At 41.7% G+C, this 23,271-nt stretch overlaps 1 protein-coding gene across 15 annotated transcripts in view; it reads left to right on the top strand.

The window, feature by feature from the left end:
• The window catches only part of BRD8 (bromodomain containing 8), a 32,156-nt gene that overhangs the window by 7,999 nt on the left and 886 nt on the right, over positions 1-23,271 (top strand). For 3 of the 15 annotated variants that reach the window (XM_043982366.1, XM_043982361.1, XM_043982363.1), the window contains exons 7-28: positions 389-453; positions 2,226-2,362; positions 3,298-3,516; positions 3,885-4,029; positions 4,724-4,933; positions 5,331-5,611; positions 5,883-6,437; positions 6,885-6,978; positions 7,146-7,192; positions 8,078-8,292; positions 8,505-8,597; positions 8,725-8,793; positions 9,230-9,407; positions 10,261-10,365; positions 10,608-10,691; positions 10,989-11,033; positions 15,435-15,713; positions 16,413-16,685; positions 17,076-17,230; positions 20,538-20,627; positions 21,434-21,502; positions 22,383-22,560. In XM_043982366.1, coding sequence (XP_043838301.1) covers positions 389-453; positions 2,226-2,362; positions 3,298-3,516; positions 3,885-4,029; positions 4,724-4,933; positions 5,331-5,611; positions 5,883-6,437; positions 6,885-6,978; positions 7,146-7,192; positions 8,078-8,292; positions 8,505-8,597; positions 8,725-8,793; positions 9,230-9,407; positions 10,261-10,365; positions 10,608-10,691; positions 10,989-11,033; positions 15,435-15,713; positions 16,413-16,685; positions 17,076-17,230; positions 20,538-20,627; positions 21,434-21,502; positions 22,383-22,560 — 3,586 coding nt within the window. Of the gene's footprint in view, positions 1-388; positions 454-2,225; positions 2,363-3,297; positions 3,517-3,884; positions 4,030-4,723; positions 4,934-5,330; positions 5,612-5,882; positions 6,438-6,884; positions 6,979-7,145; positions 7,193-8,077; positions 8,293-8,504; positions 8,598-8,724; positions 8,794-9,229; positions 9,408-10,260; positions 10,366-10,607; positions 10,692-10,988; positions 11,034-12,769; positions 15,403-15,434; positions 15,714-16,412; positions 16,686-17,075; positions 17,231-20,537; positions 20,628-21,433; positions 21,528-22,382; positions 22,561-23,196; positions 23,238-23,271 lie in introns of those variants that run through there. The other 12 variants (XM_043982369.1, XM_043982365.1, XR_006354734.1 and 9 more) reach the window with 11 other exon arrangements.

Here is a 23,271-nt window from a genome sequence, read left to right as displayed (position 1 = left end):
GCCCTTTCTTTAGACTTTAGAGACAGTCTTAAAGGGGAAATCTTCCAGGTAGCTTATATAGCCAAGATTGCCCATGTGGAGCTTGTTCTAGAAGGCGATTTCCAAAAACTACCATGTTGTCATGGTAACCTGGCTTTTATCCCCAATGACAAATTTGGCATTTAATAAATTTTGGTGCAATTTGAATTGGTTCTCATTAGAAAATGACAGTTTCTACTTTGCCTGAGTCTAGAACTCAGAGATGAGCTTGGTCTCATTTCTTCCTGGCTTCACTGAAGAGGGATTGTGTGAAAGAGGCCCAGCTCATCGTAACAGAGTCTTTCCAGGACACCATAGAATTGGAGGAATAGAGCTAACTGGCAGCTAACGGTTAATGTCCTCTGCCTAGGAAAAAGAAACTGGAGGAAGAAGAGGCTGAAGTGAAGAGGAAGGCTACAGATGCTGCATATCAGGGTGAGCGGAGACACAAGGTATTCTTTTCAGAGTAGAAGATAGTGCCATTGTAGGTTATATTACCAGTTAACTGGCCTTTCTTCAATTTTCTTCACAAGTTTTTCTCTCTCCTTTTTCATGTTTACTGACCTGAGTCTAAATAATCTTTTGGAAAGTGAGAACAGAGACTTGAGCTCTTCTTGATCCTCATCTGACTCTAGATGGGTATGATTGGAAGACAGTACAGGATTGTCAGGACATCAAGCTTTAGAAATTAAATACTTGTTAAATTGAGGCTCATTCAGGGTAGATTTGAGTAAACAATTTTCAAAAGAAGAAACACAGATTGTGACTGATTACTTGAAAAAATGCTCAAGTTCATTAATCAGAAAGATGTAAATTAAAACAGTTTTGCAATGCTGCCTGACATCACATTGGCAAAAATAATCAAACAGTGTAACTCAGTGCTGACAAGTTGTAGAGGAACAGATACACATGTTCATTACTGATGGAATTGTAGACTTGAATCTTTTTGGAACACAGTCTGGTAGTATACATTAAATTTTTTTTTATGATACTCTTTGGTCTGATAATTCTGTTGTTGGGATCATACACTGAAAAGGTTAATAATCAGAAGTGAACAAAAAACACTGCTTGTTCAAAAGATTTTCATAGCACAGTTGGTAATTGTGAAAAAGAAAAAAGACTGGAAATAATCTAAATGTTCAACAAAAGGGGAATGATTAAATAAATTTAGGTATATTAATATAATGCCATGATATAATTAAGATCAAACATGAATAACACAAAGATGTCTGGAAAGAACTTTTTGTAAAATAGTATAGGACTAAGGACAGCCTGTAATTTCATGAGTACAAACAAACACCCTCTACCAATGAAAGTTGGCACCTTCTTGGCAAATCACAATCTTAGAGAGTTGCCTAGAGGTTAAGTGATTTGCCCAGGATCACTCAGCCAGTAGGTTTCAGAGCCTGGGCTTGAACTCTAATCTTCTGGGTTCTGAACTTCTCAGTTCATTCCACCATTATAGTCTCTATATAATGTGAATAAGGCAAAGCAAGAAATACAAAGCCAGAAGAAAAGAGTATACCTTATGACCAAAGAAGAGTGAATGTGAGAATAGACAGAGACTTACTTAGAAGGAGTGACAGAAAAAGATTTTATTTTTTTATACTTTGAAGCTAACTTAACTATAAGTGGCTACTAAGCAATGTTATTAATGTTTAATACTAAGTTTTCAGTAAATATTTTTAATTTTAGTAAACATTTTTATTTAAAATTTTGAGTTCCAAGTTCTAGGCCACCTTCCCTCCCTCCCCTCCCCACTCCCTGAGGCTGTTAGCATATCAGATATAGGTTATACTCAGTAAATATTTTTTAAGATAACTTTATTCACTTGGATGCAAGGGAGCTTAGTCATTAGCTTAGCAACTATATGTGTGACTGCTAAACTATAGAGATCTTTCCTTCTCAAAAATAAGTATAAACTGCCTTTGAAGAGAGGTGCCATGTGGTGATGACCACTATCTGACACCATGGACATTAGGATTATGAAGTGGGTTTGCCTGGTAATTGATAAGGATATTGAACTTAAGGAAGAAATCAGGCTGAAAAAAGATGCTTTTCCAGAATTAGCAAAAGAAGGCCAAGGACACTGGTTTTCTTTCCCTAAGTTTTTATTAATGCCACAACATTATGGCTTTTTAGTATATACAAACTTGTGTCTTTATTCTGCCTTAAGACTTTGGGTGGTGGTCTTTTATTTGTTCTAGCTCGACAGGCAGTGAAAACACCTCCTCGGAGGTTACCGAGTGTGATGGTCCGATCCCCTGCAGGCTCTACTTCTCCAGGAGGTGACTATCCACTGAGCGACTTGACTCCATCAGCTATTGAAGAGGCCAGTCCTGGAGTAAGTATGTTATCTTTGTTGAAGTCACTGCTGCTGGAAGGATAAGCCAGCAATGGGCTGGAAGGATAAGCCAGCAATGGGCTGGGAAATAAGGAAATCATTTAAAGCTTAGAAGCAATATCCAAGTTCCTCCAAATTTTTTCTATGATAAAATTGAGGGACAGCTAGGTGGCAAAACCGATGGTGTCAGGCCTGGAGTCAGGAAGACTCAGCTTCCTGAATTCAAATCTGACCTCAGGCACTTAGTAGCTGTGTGACCCTGGGCAAGTCATTTAACCCTGTTTACCTCAGTTTCCTCGTCTGTAAAATGAACTGGAGAAGGAAATGGCAGACCACTTCAGTGTCTTTGCCATGAAAATCCCAAAAAGAGGTCACGAAGAGTCAGACATGACTGAAAAACGACTGAACAATGAAAATCAAAGTCCTAATTTTGTGTCCCATGCACTGAGCTGGAGAAGGACCTAATGACTGAGTCTGAGTCTTGTGTGGGTACATGGAAAAACTGGATAGCAGTGTTACTTGTTAGGGTTTTGCTAAGGTCTCTAGGCTTATGAGAGTTGAAGCCAGGGATTTTGCTCTCTAGGTTGAGAAATGAAATTGACAAGAAATTTGATTCCTCATCTAATTCACTGTTGGCAAGATGGAAGTGAGGAATTTCTATTGAGGGGATTGGAGGAAGTGTATTGTTGGTTTGGGTGGGCAAAACAGTTGTGAGGCGGAATGGGGATTGTCTTGTGAATAGGAGATACTTAGGAGGTGTTTTTTAGGCATACTACTTGGGACTTAGATTGGAGGAAGTGGGAGTGAGAGTACCATATATAGATGTGTAGATATAGATATATAGTACCATATATAGATAAGAGAGACTAACCCTTCCAGATTAGTAGAGACCTTGAATTTGAGAAGTCAGATACAGGTTCTCTGTTGTCTCTTAGGTAACCCCTGGGACACTGCCGAATACCCCAGTTACCTCGTTTCCTGGGATTCCTGATACCCCTCCTCCAGGCTCTGCACCCTTAGAAGCCCCCATGACCCCAGTTACAGATGACTCACCCCAGAAAAAGATGCTTGGACAGAAAGCAACTCCACCCCCCTCCCCTCTGCTGTCAGAGCTCTTGAAGAAGGGCAGCCTCCTGCCTACTAGCCCCAGACTGGTATGGAGACTTCTGTGGGTGTTTTGAGAGCTATAAATGATTCGGTACTTGGAAGGGAGTGTCTGGGACTTAAGAAGTTTTGTTTTGTTTTGTTCCTTAGAAAGGTCCAAAAGCGGGAGTGGTCTCCTAGCTCTTTTACAGGGTGCTTTGAGTCCTGAGGCATCTGAACCACAACTTTCTGATGTCTCTTCCCTAGAAAACCCATGTCTTAACAAATGGGAACCTGTGTTCTGTGGGTCTGGATTTTTTTTTTCTTGTCAGATAGAGTATAGGTTTAGTTTTTCTAAAGTTTGATCCAGTGCAGAAGTTTCTTTGGGTAGGTTGGGAGAATCTCAAATGTAGCCTTCACCTCTCCTATTTTCTGATAGGTCAGTGAGAGTGAGATGACTGTGGCTTCTGGCCACCTGAACAGTGCAGGTGTTCTCCTAGAGGTAGGCGGGGTCCTTCCTATGATGCATGGAGGGGAAATGCAGTCAACACCCAGCACTGTTGCAGCCTCTCCTGCTGCCTCAGGTAAGTCTGTGCTGCTCTTTCCTTCTTTTGTGTCTTCTTTCAGGGCTGTTAAGCTTGGTACAATTATTAGTTCATTTTTAGTGGTCTTTGAAGTATAGCTAACATCACTCAAAAAAGGGTGGTGGTTTTGGGTTGGTCAGTTTGGTTTTTGACATTCAACCTTACCTCAAACTATTTTATTGACAGACCTCATAAAGCTTTAGAATTTGAAACCTCTCACCCCACAAGAAATGAGTAGCATAGACTGGCTAACCTTAGTGTAAAGAAATGAGAGAGAGGAGGGGGTGGGGTGATCTGGACAGTGACTTGAAGGGTTTGTGTTGTCTGTATAGCTTGTATTAGTTGTGGTGCTTAGATGAAGTTGTGTTTGGGCAGTTATGACCTGTCAGTATAGCTGGGAAAAGTAAGGTGATTTTGTTGACTTTACTAAAATTGGTAGCTTTATTTGTATAAACCTTTTTTTGTTCATTTTCCTATCAAACATCATGTGTTAAGCATCCTGAGGGCTCATTTCTAGTATGGATAATGACTAAAGCTTTCTGAGTGATGTATAGGGCAATTCAACAAAAGTTTCTTTCATGCTCTGATTTCTAGGAAATGATTGTTGATTGAGTTTTAGAGAAAGTAGTAGCTATTGCTTTCTGTTTGTGTGCTTTTCCGCCAATTCCGTTTTGTATACCTCTTTGTCTGTTAGGTGCTCCTACTCTTTCCCGGCTTTTAGAAGCTGGTCCTACACAGTTCACCACACCTCTCACTTCCTTCTCTGCTGTTGCCAGTGAGTCTCCAGCTAAACTTCTACCACCCCCTGTAGAGTCTGTACCCCAGGCTACCATTGTCATGATGCCTGCCCTGCCAGCACCATCCTCTGCTACAGCTGCTGCCACATCAGAAAGTGTAGTTCCAGGTGCGTCCCTGACCCAGACACTTCAGAGGCCACTTGCTCCAAGATTTCAAAGTTCTCATATGGACTTCAGGGAGGAAAAGTATGACTAAGAACATCAGCCCCAGTTCGGACCTTTATTTTCTTTATCTACAGACTGATGCTCTTAGAAAAAGTGGTGTGAGTGGGAGGTGGGTGGACTTTTGTGTCCTGGAAAGGCAGGTGGGTGGATATCAGGGGCCTGGTTCTTGCTTTGCCTCCTGGATGAAACTGGGGAGTGGTGAACAGTCATGAAAGTTCTTATTCTTGGTCTAAATGGATAAGTACTTAACACTTGTTTCTTCCAGGTGTGGGACTTTTGGTGGTTAGTTTGTACCTAATAAGCTCCTGAGGTGTTTTATTCTTTCTATTGTTCATTCAGTAAGTCAGCCTGACACTCGTGTACCTATGGAGGCTGTGAGCGATCAGCACACTGTGACTGTTTCCATGGACAGCAGTGAAATCTCTATGATCATCAATTCTATAAAAGAGGAATGTTTCCGATCTGGGGCAGCTGAGGCCTCTGGAGGATCAAAAGCCCCCAGCATTGATGGGAAAGAAGATTTGGACCTGGCAGAGAAGATGGACATTGCTGTATCTTACACAGGAGAAGAGCTGGACTTTGAGACTGTGGGAGATATCATTGCCATTATTGAGGACAAGGTAAGTGCCCAGTTGAGACTGAGTTTCACCATAAGTCTTCTCCAGCATTCCTCTCTCCAGCCTTTCTTCACTCCATGAGTGAGAATTGGTAGAAATTTCTCCTGTTTGTGTCCCTATCTTCCTTTTGTGGCCCAAAGGAAAGGTGCTGACCCCTTGGTTGCTTACCCTCGGATGGGGGAGGTGGAGAGAGTACCACATTGAGGCCATGTAATGAAATTGACGGGCTGAGGCTTTCCTCAATGACTTCATCAGTCTCTTTGTTATGGAATAGGTGGATGACCATCCAGAAGTCCTGGATGTGGCAGCTGTGGAAGCTGCCCTGTCATTCTGTGAAGAAAATGATGATCCCCAGTCTCTGCCTGGCCCTTGGGAACATTCTCTTCAACGGGAGCATTCTCTTCAACCAGAGCAGGAGAAGCCAATCCCTCCTCCCCCTGCAGACATGACAGTCAAGCAGGAAAGGCTTGACTTTGAGGAACCAGAGACCAAGGGAATCCGTGATCTGGTGGACATTGTGGAACCAAGTGTTGAGGTCAAGGACGAACCAGCAGAGCCGGAGCCCAGTCATCCCAGCCCTGAATCACCAGCTGGAGTTGTTATAACTGCAAATGCAGAGCCACCTGACCTTAGAAGTCAAGATGTAGAAGAGGAACCCAGAGAACCCAGAGGTGCTGCTGCTATTGCTGCTGCTGCTGCCACAGTCAGCACTGCTACCACCGTCACCACTGCTGCTGTTGCTGCTGCTGCTGTTGCAGCAGAGATTCCTGAAATGGAGACCTTGATTGGGAAAGTTGATGAGACGGCACATTCCACAGTAAAGATAGAGGTAGGGGGCAGCTAGATGGCACAGTGGGTAGATCACCGGCCCTGGATTCAGGAGTTCAAATCTGGCCTCAGACACTTAACATTTACCAGCTGTGTGACCCTGGGCAAGTCACTTAACCCCAATTGCCTCACCCAAAAAAAAAAAAAGAGGTATCAGGAGAGTGGGTGGCAGGTTACATTGGGGTAGAAAAGTAACAGAGGGCACCTTTCCCTTTTCCCAGTGGCATGAGATAACAGCACTGATTTGAGCTTTTTGTAGTAATGCTATGCTGAGTACTACCCTGAACCCCATAAACCATAAGGAGAGTCCTATCCTGTTCCTGATTAAGACACCAGCTAGATCTGTGGTTGAGTATGTAGATGAGATGTGGCATTTCTTTTTTTGGTCTCATTGTCAGTCAGATTTTCAAATACTGAGTGTTAAAGTTTTTTAAATTTTTTCCTTTAGGCTTCTCCTGACAGTGTGATGTCTCTCCCGCATGGTCAGAATCCCAACGAAGAACCTTCAGAGACAGATAATCAGCACAAGTTTGAGTTGTCAGGTAAATAAGCTCACCAACTAACCAACTCAATGGAATCAGTTCTTATTCTTGACATATTTTGAGGTATGGGTAGACAGCAGAGGAACACAGGTCAGCATGAAAGGGAAGACCAGAAGAGGAAAAGATTTGTAAGAAGAAACACTTGAAGATGTCTCTTTTCTCTGCAGATTCGATGAAAGAAGAATCAGGAACCATTTTTGGAAGCCAGATAAAGGTAATTTAGGATTTTCTTTCTTCTTGTCATATGACTTGCTTTTGCATACAGTGCCGTGCCTCTAAATTTCAGCATTTCCCCCCATATTTTTCTGAGACTAGAATGTTTTGGGGGAAATGGAACAATTGATTCTAGGGATTGAGCAAGATTGATGATCTCTAGTATCAATATGTTCATTTCTTGTCAAAGCAACATATAAAGCTCATCTTAGTGCATTTTACAGATGGCAATGTCTTTGATAAGTCTTGGATATAGCAATGAGTGGTAGCAGAGTAAAGATCAGTATAGTCAAGAAAAAAAGATTTAATTTTTACAAAGGCAAATTGTCTCTCCAAAGAGAAAATTTTAAGTTTTTCTTAGTCTCTCAGTCACTGCAACTTTCTGGATTTCAGAAAAGTAATTAAAGGTGGGTTTGTAAAATGACACCATGTTAAATCCATTTCATTTCTGTGCCTGAGAAAGCCAAGGACAGGATGGGGGTTCATAGTCTAGACTTAATTAAAAACTTATGTTTTAAGTTCCCATATGTGTTAAGCTTTTCTCCCCCCCCCCCTTTTTTTTGGTTTGTTTGTGGGGCAGTGAGGGTTAAGTGACTTGCCCAGGGTCACACAGCTAGTAAGTGTCAAGTGTCTGAAGCCAGATTTGAACTCAGGTTCTCCTCAATCCAGGGCCAGTGTTTTATCCACTTCGCTACCTAGCTGCCCCCATGTGTTAAGCTTTTCTAAAGCCAAAATTCCTTGACGTGAGTACAAGTGATATTTGAACATACATGTAGTGCAGGTGGATGAGGGACAATCAGTAGATATGAGTATTAGGCTATTCTTAAAACTAATCTAACTTGATTCCTAGACCAGAAATTTGCTGACTGTAACTCTTATATCCCAGGATGCCCCAGGTGAGGATGAAGATGAAGATGGGGCCAGTGAAGCTGCCAGCCTAGAAGAACCTAAGGAGGAAGACCAGGGAGAGGGTTATCTGTCTGAAATGGACAACGAGCCTCCTGTGAGCGAGAGTGATGATGGCTTTAGTATTCACAATGCTACTCTTCAGTCCCACACTTTAGCAGACTCCATCCCCAGTAGCCCTGCATCTTCACAGTTGTGAGTATCAAGTGCTCTTAGGGTTCCCCTGGGTGGGGAGGGGTAGGAAGTAAGAGTTCACCTTTTTTACTATTTCACTGTCTCATCCTCTTTCTTCTTTTGACCTGGATTAAAGGCTAAACTCAGATCTGACCAAGGGCCCTGGTAGTGTATTCTCTTGGCCCTGTGCTTAATGTGGGACTCCTTTAACTCATAGATTCTTTTTATTTCAGTTCTGTTTGTAGTGAAGATCAGGAAGCAATTCAGGCCCAGAAGATATGGAAGAAAGCTATCATGCTGGTATGGAGAGCTGCAGCCAATCACAGGCAAGTCAGAGGCAGGATTCTGTCCTCATCCAATAAATGTTCAAATAATACTAGACTGCATACGTAGCAGCAAACCTTACTAATATCTGTACTAGTAAGGTGAGTTAATGACTTCTTTTTTGGATAGGTATGCCAATGTCTTCTTGCAACCTGTCACAGATGACATAGCACCTGGCTACCACAGCATTGTACAGAGGTAAGGAGTGGTCTTGGCACTTTGAGCACACATGTGACTTGGTGAGAATCTAGCAAATTTTACATTCACTTAATTATTAAATACCTTATGAAGAAATTGTCAGAGAAATATCCTCTGCCTGAATGTGACTAAAACTAAATAGAACTGATCTTCAACAGCATTGGTAAGGGTAACCACTGGTATCAGAATAGATGAATGATAACAGTTGCTGCTTTTTCAGAGTCTAGTGTCACAGCTCTTCCAGCTCCAGAGTTCTTTGTACAATATTTATTTGCCTCTTGGTTAATGGCCAATTAATATTGACAGTTTTAGAGTTGGGGGCTGGAGTCCTGACAGTTGTGGTCCAAGTCTAGCCTAGAAACAATAGGGTTGCTCTCTTCCAAAGATTCAGAAGCAGCAGCAGCATGGTTATTTTTACCCTGTGCTCCCTTTCCAGGCCTATGGATTTGTCAACCATTAAGAAGAACATTGAGAACGGGCTAATAAGGACAACAGCTGAATTCCAGCGAGACATCATGCTGATGTTCCAGAATGCTGTGATGTACAATAGCTCTGACCATGATGTCTACCACATGGCTGTGGAGATGCAGAGGGATGTTTTGGAACAAATCCAGGTAATAGCAGAATCCTCGTTGCTTGGCCTTGAGCAGTTAGCCATGCTAATAATGAGCTATAGCCATGGTGTAGTACACAAGTGTCAAATGCAAACAGAAAGGGATCTCTGCCAGCTGTAGGGAGACTTAAAAAAACTCAAATGCTCATTATGTGTTGTGTTGCATTTTTATTTATTGTGTTAAACATTTCCCAATTACAGTTTAATCTGGCTCTGAATGTGACAAATCTAGTGTAGTGAATGAAGGCGGACCAGTCTTGGTGTCAGGATAGCTTGGTTTCCTATCCCAGTTCTGTCACATCTTGGCTTGGTGTCACTTGGCAAGTCTCTCTGTCTCTTGACACTACAAACAACTCTCTATGACCATAAGATGCAGAATGGTCTTCATTGGTAGAGGGAGTTTTCCTTACCAAGGAGCTTCCTACCCAAAGAAATCACCAGAAAATAAAGTTAGTCATGGTATGAGGGTAATGTGATCTTAGTAGCCCATGGGATTTCAACTAGAAACACAGGGTTGTTCAGCCACATTTGAATGTTTGTTTCACCTACAGTTTTAAGAGTCAGCAGAAAAGTAGCCTCTTATCTTCTCTACCTCTGTCCTGTTGCTTCATTGCCAGGAACCCACATGCTTGTAGAAGTACTATATAATTCCGATCTTATGTTTATTCAACTAGTGTCTCTCTTTCCTAAAGCTCATGCTGTTAACTCTACCAGCTTACTACTGTACTGAATGATATGGAGTATAAAACAATCCATACTTAACAGTCCTGCGCTTTGCCCACTGAGATTCTTGTCCTCATTGCCATTGCCAGTCTTTTAGTGGCCTCTGCCAACCCTCTGTCTTCTCCCTACAGCAATTCCTGGCCACACAGCTGATCATGCAGACATCTGAGTCTGGAATCAGTGCCAAAAGCCTTCGAGGGAGGGATTCTACCCGCAAACAGGATGCTTCAGAGAAGGTGAGGGAGCCAGGCTATACTATGCCGAGGATAAATCTGTATTACAGAGATCTGGTGGTAGAAACCCAAAACATCTAAAAAGCTGCTGCTCCCATGATTAGGTTTTCCAACCCATTATTACATGTAGACCATTAGGACTTTAGCAACATTTATAGTCAGATGGATGCTACATCTTTTATCAATAGTCAGACTTCTGGGTGTTGCATAGACTGCTCCCAGAAGCCCTGACATTCTCCCCGTAGCACGGTGGACGTTTTCTCCCAAACCAAACATTGAAGAAGCCGGGAGTGACTGAGAGAGACAGATCCAGTCACTTGGGGGAAACCGTAAGTTGAGTGAGTGATCTTGCTGGGGGAAGCTACTCAATTTGCAAGGGTTTGGGTGCCAGCGAATCCCCTTGCTAGAAGCTTAATGACCAGATTGCTTTTAGATCTGTTTCACAATGTCCTTTCCTCTTGTTTTTGAGTGTTAAAAATTTGTGTCCATGTCTGTCTCTCTGTGTGTGTTAAGTGTGTGTGAGTGTGTGTTCGTGTATGGTGCTTGAGTCCCTGTCCTAAAGTGTGGGTTGCTCATGGCTGAGAGTATCCGTGGAACCTGATCAGTGTTTGTTTGTCCTCTAACAGGACAGTGTCCCCATGGGCTCTCCTGCCTTCCTTCTCTCTCTCTTTGTAAGTATTGAATGGCTGCAAGGGATGTTGATGCCACAAATGTTCTTAGCTCTTGGTAGGGGAGGGTGGTAGAGGGAAAACTGACATGGCAGACTCTAGCAATGTCTTGAACTTACATTTATTCAGGTCATTGAGTAAGAAGTGTTTTTCTTCTATATTCCTGTCTTCTATGCATGCATGTGTGTATGTGTGTGTACGTGTGTATGTGCTGGGTGGGTACAGCTTATGTTGATAAGGGGTCACTGGGCTAGGGTTATGTATTCTCTGGGTGGTATGAAGGATCTAGAATGCACATTCCCTTCTTTCCTTCTCTCCATCTTTTTTATAGGGTCAAATTATATAAGTTATCCCTTTGCAAATGAAAGGTTATCAAAACAGTTGTTGGCTGGCTTTCTAAGCTTTTTATCCTTGCAGATATTCAGAGTCTGTCCTCATTTCCTCCTCATAAGTTACAAGACCAAGTATACCAGAGGGTCTTGCACAGTGATAATATAAGGGGGTGGGGCAGGGATGAGGGATCCGCTGGAGTGGCCAGCCTAAGTTTGCTTTTGGAATCAAGAAAGGGGTTTTGACTTTTCTTTCTCCACTTTGTTCGTTGTGGGTTAGAGAAGCAGCATGGTGTGATAGAAAGAACACCAGACTAAGAATTAGGAAAACTGATCACTAATCCTAGTTTTGTCCACTAATTTTCTTTGTGACCTTGGGCAAGTCAGTTTATCTGTGCCTCATTTATACATTTCTTCTGCATAATAGAGCTAATGATACCTGTGTTACCTACCTCACAGGGATGTTGTGAGGACAGAATTAAATTATAGTTGTGAAAATGGTTTGAAAAGAGTTAAGTGCTATACAAATGCAAGATGGTGGTATTTTTATTATTCTTCCTGTTGCTTCACAGGCAACCTGTGTCCTTGAGTTGGGAACAGAAAAATTTTTAAAGACTTGGCAAATTAGTAACAAAAATTTACTGGCCCAACAAAGATGTTCACTAGCTCATCTTCTCCCACAGGCTTCCCAGCCTGTACTACCGAAAGAACAAATTAAATACAATCACCATTCTTTCCTACTGGCCTGCTGCCCATCATCAGTGACTCTGGATCACCCAGACAGGTGTCTGGCTGCTGCAAGGCTGGTTTATAGGATTGGTCCTCTAACCTTTATCTATTGAAGACAGCAAAATATTGCACAAGAGGAAGGAGCTGGGCTGCAGGGAGAGAGCAGCAGATGGAAAGAAGCCTTCTGATTGTCCTGCCCTCATGGAAAGCAGCTGTCAGGAGGTGCTAGGGAGCTAGTGCCAGGGTCAGTCGGCAGGAAAGGCCTTTCTTGTAGGGACCCCAACAGCTGGACAGGTACGTTAGCCAAGAATCTCACTGTTCACTGCCCTTTCTGACTTTCTATCTTTATTTTGACTCTTCCTGTCCCTTTGCACAGGGATCTGGGAACTGTGGGTGGGGTAACTAATATTCATTCTGTGGGGACCCCAAGGTGAATGTTAAAGGCCTCTGTTTTGGGTTTGAACAGGATTCCCTATCCTGTATCTCCCCTGCATCTCCTCTCACATACTACCAGGTGCTCTTCAGCCACTTTGTGGGAAGACAGAAATGCACCACATTTCCTTGGATTCCTCTGCTGATTTGTCTCCTGAGAAACTTGACTCCCAAGCGTGCCGGGTCCCACCTTCCCATAACCTTTGACCCCTCTCTGACGCTCCCTTTCTTTGTTTGCCTGTCATTTAGGATGGGGGCACAAGGGGGCGCCGCTGCGCCATTGAAGCCGACTTGAAGATGAAGAAATGAGGCTTTAGATCGCCTTTCTGTGTGGAAGCCGAGAGAGAAGAGAAGAGAGAAGAAGACTGAGCTTGGGCTTGTTGGCCTTGCTCCCAGGGTGGAACAAGAGGCATCTGGGCAACTGCGCACAGGCCAAGGAAACCTCTCGGAGAGGCAGAGCCCTCGGCGGACTGCCCGTTTTAGGGCAGAAGTGATGGCCTATGTTCATGTCTCCATGTGTAGCTAGCGATTGTGGCTAGTTTGTATTGTCATGTGAAGTGTACAGACTTTTTTAAACTTGTCAAGTGTCTATGTATACAATAAACTGTAGAAGCAAAGAAAACCCTAGCCATATTTGTGTGCTCATTTTCAGTTTCGATGGCTTTTTTTATGAGGTCAGCCAGCCTTTGTGTGTTTTCAGTTGTCTCACCATTTTTTGGCTTGAGACTGCAAGAGGGGAAAGTACATTCCCATGGTGGGTGATTAGAAAAGGTAAGTAACTACCCACAGTTTAAATCTATATGTTTAGCTAGCCTTTTTGTGGTGTGGAGGTCAGCATTTAGTCTTTTGATGGATATTTAGAAAAGAATTCTCAGAATAGAATTTAGCCAATGCATAGATATCCAGGAAGGATTATTTCAGTGATGTCAGCCACCTTTGCAAATGGCATTTCTAAGAGAAAAGACTGCCTGCCATTCCTTTGCCTGTTGTGTAATTTTTGTGTGTCTGTTTTGGAAATGAATTTCCAAGGTTTTTAATGTGAAGGATGAATAACGCCTTTTAAAGTTGTTTGATTTGGCCAACCTTTATCTATCTTCTCTAATGGATACCTAGCTTACAAATGAAGAAAGGGTGATTTTAGTGATAATCTTATACTCGTTACAGATCGTTGGAGAAAAGTGTCTTAAAGTGTGAATGTTAGTATGGTTAAAAATCACAAAGGCTCTGGCCTTAACTAATAGAAACACTTAACTGAATGATAACTTTGTTGTGCCATTACTTGGCGTTAAGGAGGATACTTGAGTCCTTGTCTTTTCTAGTCAAGTTGGAGATAAAGGAAGTGGAAGTCATTTGCAAGTTGTTTGCCAACATTTAGTGCTGTGATATAATGCCAAAGGTCTTAAGTAGAAAATAACTTTGTGAAGGAAGTGGGCATTGAAGGTCACATTGAGTGTAGATTGATGGAAGGTAGTTTATGTGAGCATAGAAATAGCATGAGAAGGCATAGAGGCAGGAGTAAGAGCTTTTATGGTGAGTGATGATGACACCGACTAGTTGGAACAAAGGTGGTTGGGGTTTGGTTGATGAAGGAACTTGAATGTTGGGAATTTGTATTTGATCTAATGGGTGATAAGAAATCTTAGTGGGTTCTTTCTTGATTGGAAAAGTAATTTAGGTTTTTAGAACAATGTTGAGTGATGCAAGAAAGACCTAAGGGCAAGGAAGGTATTGTATCATTCTAGAAGTGAATTGAGTGAAGGGCCTGAAGAGAGAAGAAAGAAGAATGAATGTAAAAAATGTGGGGTGAGGCTATTAGAACTTTTAATTTTAGAGTTCCGAAGGGACCTTACAGGTCATCTGGTTCCATCCTCTCTTTTTAAAGATGAGGCACTAGGATTAAGAGAAGTTTAAAGTGACTTGCTCAAGGTTACATAGGTAGTAACTGGCAGAGCTGGAATTCGTACAGAGATCTTCTGACTCCAAAGACAGATGGATATGGGGAGGCATATTCAAAGATGGTAAGCTCGGGAGCCTAGAAGAATGCAAATGATAGTGATGGGAGTATTGGAAAGGAGAAGCATCTTTTTAAAGCTGATTAGTTGAATTTTGGACCTGTTGAATTTATTATATCTGGGCACCTGAGGAATATTATCTTTTGGGTAGATAAATCTAAGAAACTGAAAGATTTGAGTGGTCAGGACTGGAGATTTTACATATATATGTATATATACATTTATATGTATGTGTGTATATATATATATATATATATATATATATATATGGTGAGCAGAGGGTCAGGAACTGAGTCCTTGATGCTCATTGTTAGGGAGAAAGAAGATAAGTCCAGTAAAGATGAGAAGAAAAGTCAGAGGGCTAGGAAAATTGGACGGTATGGCTTGGAAATGCTAGAGGCTTATCATTTTGCAAGAAGGTTAAGAGAACATTGGCAAATTCGGAACAGTGTCGAGGGAACGACAGAGATGAAGCTTAATAGCAATTAAGGACTATGGTTAGTGAACACATCTCAGGTTTACCTTGCTGCATTTTGTAACATGTCCCTCTTCTCCAGGAGAAGCGTATTTTTTGGGAATTTGCCTGTTTTATTTATTAGGTCTGTTATTTCTGCCTTGGGCTAAACACTGGGAAATCTAAAACAAGACTTTTAGGATTGGGAGTGATGGCTGTTTTATTTTGCTGATTGCAGTGCTTTCTCTTCACTCTTTCACTTCCTCTTCAGCTGCAATTAGGAGAAAAACTTTAAAAAATCAACTTGGGGCCTTAGATAACTTTCCCCTTCTTAAAGATCTAATAAATTCCTGGCCACTCGACTGTTCTGATTATGGAAGAGAGGTGGATGTTGGGGATGGTTCTGGAATGTTGAATAAATCTAATCCTTTTTTCTATGTATTTGCAGATGGGGCATGACTGGGTTTGGTTGGATTCTGAACAAGATTATCCTAATGACTCTGAGCTGAGCAACGACTACAGGTCCCTCGTCAGCTCATGGGACTCCAGTCTGGATCTTGAAGTGGGCAGCTGGAGGGAAACAGAAGAGCCAGGAGCAGAGGAGCTAGAGGAGAGCAACTTAGGCAGAGAGTCCAGTGACCCCGTTATGGGGGATGGAGGCAGTGAGGAATCCCAGGAAGAGACAGAACAATTCAACCACCAGAACCTCCTTCATTTCCTCTCTGAGGTAATCGTGTTTGCTCAGAGCGGTCAGGTCCAGAGTGAGGGAAAGTTTTCACCCTCTTGGACAACTTTTCCTTTATACTTTCCCCACATGTTTTTGAGGGAGCCAAGATGATTAGCTCATCAAACACTGTCAGAGTTGAGACAAGTGTGGTGTGACGTAGAGGGCCAGTTAGGAAGTCGAAGACCTCAGTTCCATCCTGCCTCTTCCACAGTTGGTTACCTTAGTGGTGTGACCACAGGTGAGGCACTTAACTTTTCAGTGCCGAGGCAGCGCTTTAAGATTCTGTTACAGATGAGTTTTCATTCTTCATCACTGGAGAAGGTTTCTGTACTGGTAATTCCCTGTGTCTAGGAAATTACAGGAAAGGCTTTTTAAAAACAGTACAGGACTATCTATAGTATTGCTGTAGTTCATTTTTTCAATATCACCGGGGAGGTCAAGTTGCCTAATATGAATGAGGATAATGGGCTTCCAGTATTTTGTGACTTCAAGCTGAAACGTAACTTTGGGTGGGAGCTAAGTGCTTTAAACGGGCTGGGTTTGGAGGGTGGCAGGGGGATAGAGGGGTATTGTATGGCAGTAGGGATAAAGCTGTCTCGAGAATAACCAGGCACACACCTGGTTCCTAGCTCAATTGTGAATCCAGATGATGATTCCCTTTGGTGTCCTTATGATTATGGAAATAAACTGTTATTGCAGGTAGCCTACTTGATGGAGCCACTGTGCATCAGCAGCAAGGGAACAAGTGAGGGCTGCAGGTCTCAGCCTGGCTCTAGGAAGCAAGAAGGAAGGGAAACTCAAGATGTTGAGGGAGAGGCAGGGGAGCCATGCAGGGAGATGGAGGAATTTCCAGCCAAGGGAAACGGCTCAGTAGCACAGAAGGAGCTGGAAGGGAAAAATGAGAGACCAAAGGTGGCCCCAGTTTCCTCAGATATATGTGAAGTTCAGGGGCCACCCCCAGAGAGTGAAGAGGTAAGTGAAGAGTTAAACCAGCTGTGTAACTAGAACATGTTTCTCATTGCCCAACCAACTTGACTGTGTGCTCTGGTCTAACCTAGAAAGACAATAGGTATCGAAGAGTAGAGCATCCCAACCAGCCTTGAGAGCTTTTCATAGCAGGGTTTGCTGAGGGTGTAGTGTTTCCTTATTTGTTCTGGAGGAAGAAAGGGAAAGTTCTATTGTAGAGTTATTAAGTATTCTTCTGCTGATTCATCTTGTCTGAAAACTGCTTGTTATTCAGTACTTTATGTAATTAGTCTCTGAAGAATAGGAGGTTCTTAAGTCACCTTAGCCAGGAAGAGAAATTGTTGCTCTGATGCTGAAGCTTTTTCTAAATCTTGCTTTGTCTCCTGGCCTCCCCAGGGGGGGACAGAGGAAGAACCCAAAGAAGAAAAGGGTGAAGGATGTGTCTCTGAGGTAGAGAGCAGACCGCCTTTGGGTGAGTGTGATGATGGCCTCAACATTAAGGAGACTCCATTGGTGGATTTAGTTTTCAGCAGTGCCTCTTCCTCCAAGATGTGAGTAATAGCTTTAACCACGGTTGTCAAATGTGTCATAATGATCTGGTTTGGGGGATTTTTGGTGTGTTTTTTAAAACTTTACCATAACCCCTTAAATATGCTAACAAAAAAAAGGTACAAAGATAGTATATGATAAATGTCAAAGAAGAAATGCACTCTGGGATGTTTTTTCTTTTGGTGATTTTTAAGCCTATTTGCATGGCAACTTTCCATCTCTAAATCAAAAGGTAGGTTCAAACATCCCTTTTCATTGGAAATGCAGTAACTGAATCCTAACTCTTTCTTTCTTTCTTTTTCGGGGCAGTGGGGGTCAAGTGACTTGCCCAGGGTCACACAGCTAGTAAGTGTCAAGTGTCTGAGGCCGGATTTGAACTTAGGTACTTCTGAATCCAGGGCTGGTGCTTCATCCACTGCACCACCTAGCTGCCCCCCCGAATCCTAACTATTTCAAGAAGACATTTGAAAAGTGGGGGTTTGCGGTTGTCCTTTTAGCTAAAAACACCTCTGAAGGTTAACATTCTTCAGAAATGGACCCCTCTCTCCCCAAAACACCTTTCCTCATTAGATAGTAAGCTCCCTGAGGGCAGAGACTGTCTTTTTCCTATTTGCATCCCTAGCACTTAGCACAGTACCTGGCCTATAGTAGGCACTCCATCTCAATTTTGGCCCCTTGCTCTGTATTGTTACCTAGTAATAGAAAGTCAGGATTCTGAGAACTCTGCTAATCCAAGAACATCTTTTATACTATTATGGTTTTTTATTTCTGCACCTAAAATAAGTAGAAGCAGAAGTAAGCAAGGTATTGTGTTTAAGGGAAATCATGAAGGTTTTTAAGGGGTTAAGGAATTTCAGGAATCTGAATTATCATTGTGCAGACCTTGGTAGACTGCCTCTGTGTTTTCTTAAATCGTATTGAGAATCACTGGCAAAAAAGATCATTTGGTTATCTAAATTCTGGTGACTGACTTTTCTGAACTTAGGTAGGTCCAGTAGGACTTTAGGACCTAAAAGGAAAAGCTGTAGAAATTAAGGTATTTTATCTTTGAGGAGAAAAAGCTTTAGAGAGACCTTAAGAAATATGGGTAGTTATTCATATAATATATGAATAATATAATGACAAGCTTTCACTAAAGGCCAGAGCTCTGACAGACCCTCCCAAACTGGAAGGGCTTCAGATAAGGAGCTAGGCATGGGCTTTCTTGTTAAAGGACCAGCCTATCACCAGGTTGGTCCACCACGTGATAAATTTGTTTGGCCATAGACAAAACTTGGCCAAGACCACCTGCTAAAGCATGGAATGGTTGTGATCTTCATTGGGGAGAAAATGCTTCTACCAGTCTTTGAAGTAAAGTGGTGATAAGGGAAAAGAAATACTTCTGATGTGGTAGACTTGTTGCCCTTTTATTGACTTACTAAACCACTGTTTTTTGAAAACTGGTTTTAAAAATTGGTTTTAGCTAATAATCCAGTAAAGCAATAAACAGTTAAAATTATAGCTAAAAAAAATTCATGGCTAAGAGGAAAGGGTATAGGAATTTATATAGATCTGCTCTATGCCAGGCACTGTGCTAAGCACTTTTTTACAAATATTACTTCAGTTGAAGATATCTTTTGTATCAGAGCAGTCGTATTGCCCTTCTTGCCCAGTCTTTGTTAGAAAAGTGGAATGAAGCCAAATAATTACCTTCCGAATTGTATTCTCTAGTACTATTAGCATAAGACAGTACTGTATGATGTTCCTAAGAAAATAGTAATAAATAACTTACACGACTTTAAAGTTGATAAAATGTTTTTTATATATATGATCTCATTTAATCTTCACAATAACCTTGTAAGGTACATGCTATTATTATCCCTATTAACAGATGAGGTAAATAAGATCTTAGAGAAGTTATAATTTGTAAGGCAGGAAGTGTCTAAGGCAGGATTTAAAACCTTGGAGTCTGCCTGAGCCCAAGTTCACACTCCTACTCTGCCTCTAAAGTGTCCTGTACCTGCTTATGAGATGTAGTAGTGTCTATACTATACCAGAGGGTTTTTTTTTTTTTTTCCTCCTCGGGGCAATGAGGATTAAGTGACTTGCCCAGGGTCACACAGCTAGTAAGTGCCAAGTGTCTGAGGCCAGATTTGAACTCAGGTCCCCCTGAATTGAGGGCCAGTGCTTTATCAACTGTACCACCTAGCTGCTCTCCAGAATTATTTTTAATGACTTTGTTTTAGATAGAATTCTATTTTTTCCTATATGGAAAAGCTGTATCAGTAATAGAATGCTGGGTTGTTGGGGGTTTTTTGTTTGTTTTGCTTGTTTTGTTTAGGGTGGTGGGTTTGGGTTTGGGTTTTTTTGAGATTTTTTGCTAAGCTTCTTTTTGGGTTTTATGTCTTTTTTTTTTTTGGTGAGGCAATTGGGGTTAAGTGACTAGCCCAGGGTCACTAGTGTCAAGGGTCTGAGCCGGATTTGAACTCAGGTCCTCGTGAATCCAGGGCCAGTGCTTTATCCACTGTGCCACCTAGCTGCCCCGGTTTTTTATGTCTTTTAATTGCAAAATGAAATGAAAGTGAAAGGTGTTTAAGTTTGTTCAGATGATTGCAGAACCTGAAAAGGCTTTTGCCTTTTCTATTGATGAAACCTAGCAAATTGTAATTGTGTACATTTTGAAATTTTGGAAACTTTACCTATGATGCCAACTTCAGAAGAAACATTCCATTTTATAAGATCTCATTTACCTAGGTTTAAATACAAAAACAAAAAATAATCTCTAAATGTGTGTGGGGGCAGAAGTACATACAATTCAGCTCTTTTGGCATGAAGGGGAATTTCCTGAAGGTGAAACTTCTTAGACAATTGGATTAGTGACTAAATATCTCTCTCCTGAAGATGCAGAAGAGAATCTCAACATTTGAGTGCCGTTCTGGCAGACAGAGGTCAGGGGATGAACTTCATAGGCCAAACTATGTAATGTCAGAATTGTAGGAGAGTACATTAGCAGGAATGAAGAAGGCAAAGACCATCATAGATATGCTATCAGGATCACGGAGAAGCCTTAAAGGAAACCCAGCTTTGAGTTACTGTGAAGACTGAGCTTGTTTATAGTGTTGTCTCATTTATGAAAACTTTGGAAACAGAGTATTTCTCATTCTCTAGTGTTTCAGTTCTTTAATGTTGAATAGACGCAAGGAGTAAAGTTTCTTTCTTTGGTGAGACCTGATAAAAAGTTTAAGACCTAAGCATAGGCAGTAATACCTTGATTGTCTGTCTGAAAGTGGTAGAACAACATTTGGGAAATGACCATGTCCCTTTCTGTAGGACTGATCCAGACCAGGGTGATCCTGTCAAGGAACAGATGCTATTCAAGAAAACCCTCCTTCCAGTCTGGAAAATGATTGCCAGTCACAGGTAAGTGTCTGCAGTTTGACAGGAAGCTGGTGGTAGAATGGCTGTTCGCCACTGAAGCATATTACAATCCAGGCTGTGTTGTCAGAAGATAGGTAGGTCAGGCATAGTAGAAGATAGGAATATATGATGAAAGTGAGCCACATAAGACAAAAGCTTGTCCTGTGTTTGGTCTTTTCTATCCATTAGCAGCAGTAATTTCCTTTATAAACCTGCTTTTGCAGGTCTCTGGAAGAAAAAGTTGCTGTCATTTGAATTTAATTTCTAGTTTTTCTTCAGAAATGGGACTTTTAAGAGATAAAATTCTAATTTTTATTTTCTGAACTGGTAATTTCATTGCTATGAGGAACTTCTAAAAGGAAACTACCTCTACCAGTGAAGAACAGTGTCTAGGGAACTACGAGGTTCCCTTGTGTGTGATCATATAGTCTCTGTGTGTCAGATGTAGGTCTTGAACCCAGATCTTGTAACTCTGTGGCTGGTTTTCTATTCCCTCCACTATGCTACCTCTGAGATAAAATTTATATTTAAAATAAATGCCTCTTCCTAGGACCGTAGCAGACAGTCTCAAACAAGTATCTGAGCTCTAAACTGGCATGACATATAGCAGTAGTATAAAGTGCTCTATAAGTTTATACATCAAGAGGGAATTTACAGGTTTTTCCACTCCCAGATGGTGTTTCCTTGGAGGAGGCTGGCATAGAACAGCACAGGACTTTGTAGTTAACCTGTTCCATCTTCTTCCTGTTTTGATTCAAAGTGACCTGCTGGGGCTCCCCTTTATCCTTTCTGGGTTTGTCCCTTACCAGGTTCAGCAGTCCATTTCTGAAACCTGTGTCAGATAGGCAAGCTCCGGGGTACAAGGATGTGGTGAAAAGGTCAGTGAAGAAGGGGGAAGGAAAGGTTGGTTGCTTCATATCCTTGTGCCTGTTCTCTTTTTATTCTGTTTCTCTGTATTTTAAATGACCCTTGTGCCTTATTTGCTGCACTAGAAATAAGGAAAATAATGTTTATCAGCAGATGTTTATTAATAAAGCTATGAAGAAGTCATTATCTTTCTCTTTGGGAGGAAAAGGAGGGTGAGAAAAGACAAACAGATCATTTGCATCAGTGTGTACTCTTGAGTCTAAGACTTTGGTTAGTAACTTTATAATTTCTGAAAATTTCCTTTTGAACTGAAACTTCTCAAAAGGAGAATCTGCATGGTTGCTATGAGAGCAGTCAGTGTTGGTTACTTCTCACTTAGGTTTTTCAGGCTCACTTGGTATGATTGCTGTTGTCTGTTAAGCCCACAAGAAACTTAGAAAATTAATGTGGGTGTATTAAGGCCAGAAAACTCAAATGGATACCACATGTAAATGAAAGCAGAATTTTTTACTAACATAGCATTTTTCATAAAAAATTGTTGTCTATGAAAGAAATACCCATTTGGGTTATCTTTCCTACTGGAGTCCTTTCTCCTCCTTTGGTTTTCTTCACCTGAGGAAAAAAATCATTCTTCATAGCATTTGAATTATCTAGAGAAAGTGGGAGTAAATAAATCAAAGATGTTTACAGTGCTCTACACACTGAGCCACTCAATAAGTACTTTTTTTTTTTACTAACCATCTGAGTTTCACGGTGTGATAATCAAGAGCGATAGCTCCTGTTGAAGGGTGGAGGCGGGGATGGGGGTCAGTTACCCAGAAGAATTCATTAGACCAGTTTGTATTCCTTGTGACTGTGTAATTCCTTCTGGTCTCTCTTGACCAATTGCAGACCCATGGATTTGACCAGTCTGAAGAGGAGCCTCTCTAAGGGACGCATCCGCAGCATGGCCCAGTTCCAGCGTGACTTGATGTTGATGTTCCAGAATGCTGTAATGTACAATGACTCTGACCACCATATTTACCACATGGCTATAGAGATGCAAAAAGAGGTCCTAGAGCAGATCCAGGTATTCTATTTTAGGGACTTCTAGGAAGAGGAGGCCACTTTTCAGAGCATTCACACAAGTGGTGGTCTAGAGTAGTACTCTGTCCCCTAGAGATGAGGGGCCATGACCAGGTGTGGTCCTGACTCCCTCATAGGTTCACAGTGAAGTTTATAGCCCAGGAAATCCTAAGTCCCAGCTAGTGTTTCCCTGGAGGAGGCTGGCATTGAACAGCATAGTACTTTGTAGTTAACCTGTTCCATTTTCTTCCTGTTTTGATTCAAAGTGACCTGCTTCAGCTTCCCTTAGACTTCCTGGGTTTGTCCTTTACCAGGGTCAGCAGTCCATTTCTGAAACCTTTCAGAAGGCAAGCTCTGGGGTACAAGGATATATTGCAGCTCTGTGTAGAGAAGTGGAATGTTATAGGACCATATATTTAGAGTTGGGAAGATATCTTGGAGATCATCTCCAGGGGTTCTTAATGTTTTGTGTGTGATGGGGAAGCCTCTGATCCTCTTCTCAAAATAATGTTTTTAAATGCATAAAATACATAGAATTACAAAGGAAAGTGACATGTTGAAATGCAGTTTACAAAATAAAACAAATTTATGGACGCCAGGTGAAGAACCCTTGATCTAATCCATCACCCTCATTTTACAGATGAGGAAACTGAGGCCCAGGGAGGTTGTGACTTGCCCAAGGTAACATAGCTGGGATTTTAACCCAGGTTCTCTG

This window comes from Dromiciops gliroides, chromosome 2 (genome assembly GCF_019393635.1).
Source record: "Dromiciops gliroides isolate mDroGli1 chromosome 2, mDroGli1.pri, whole genome shotgun sequence".
Taxonomy (NCBI): Eukaryota; Metazoa; Chordata; class Mammalia; order Microbiotheria; family Microbiotheriidae; genus Dromiciops; species Dromiciops gliroides.
This window is presented reverse-complemented; position numbering and strand designations above follow the sequence as displayed.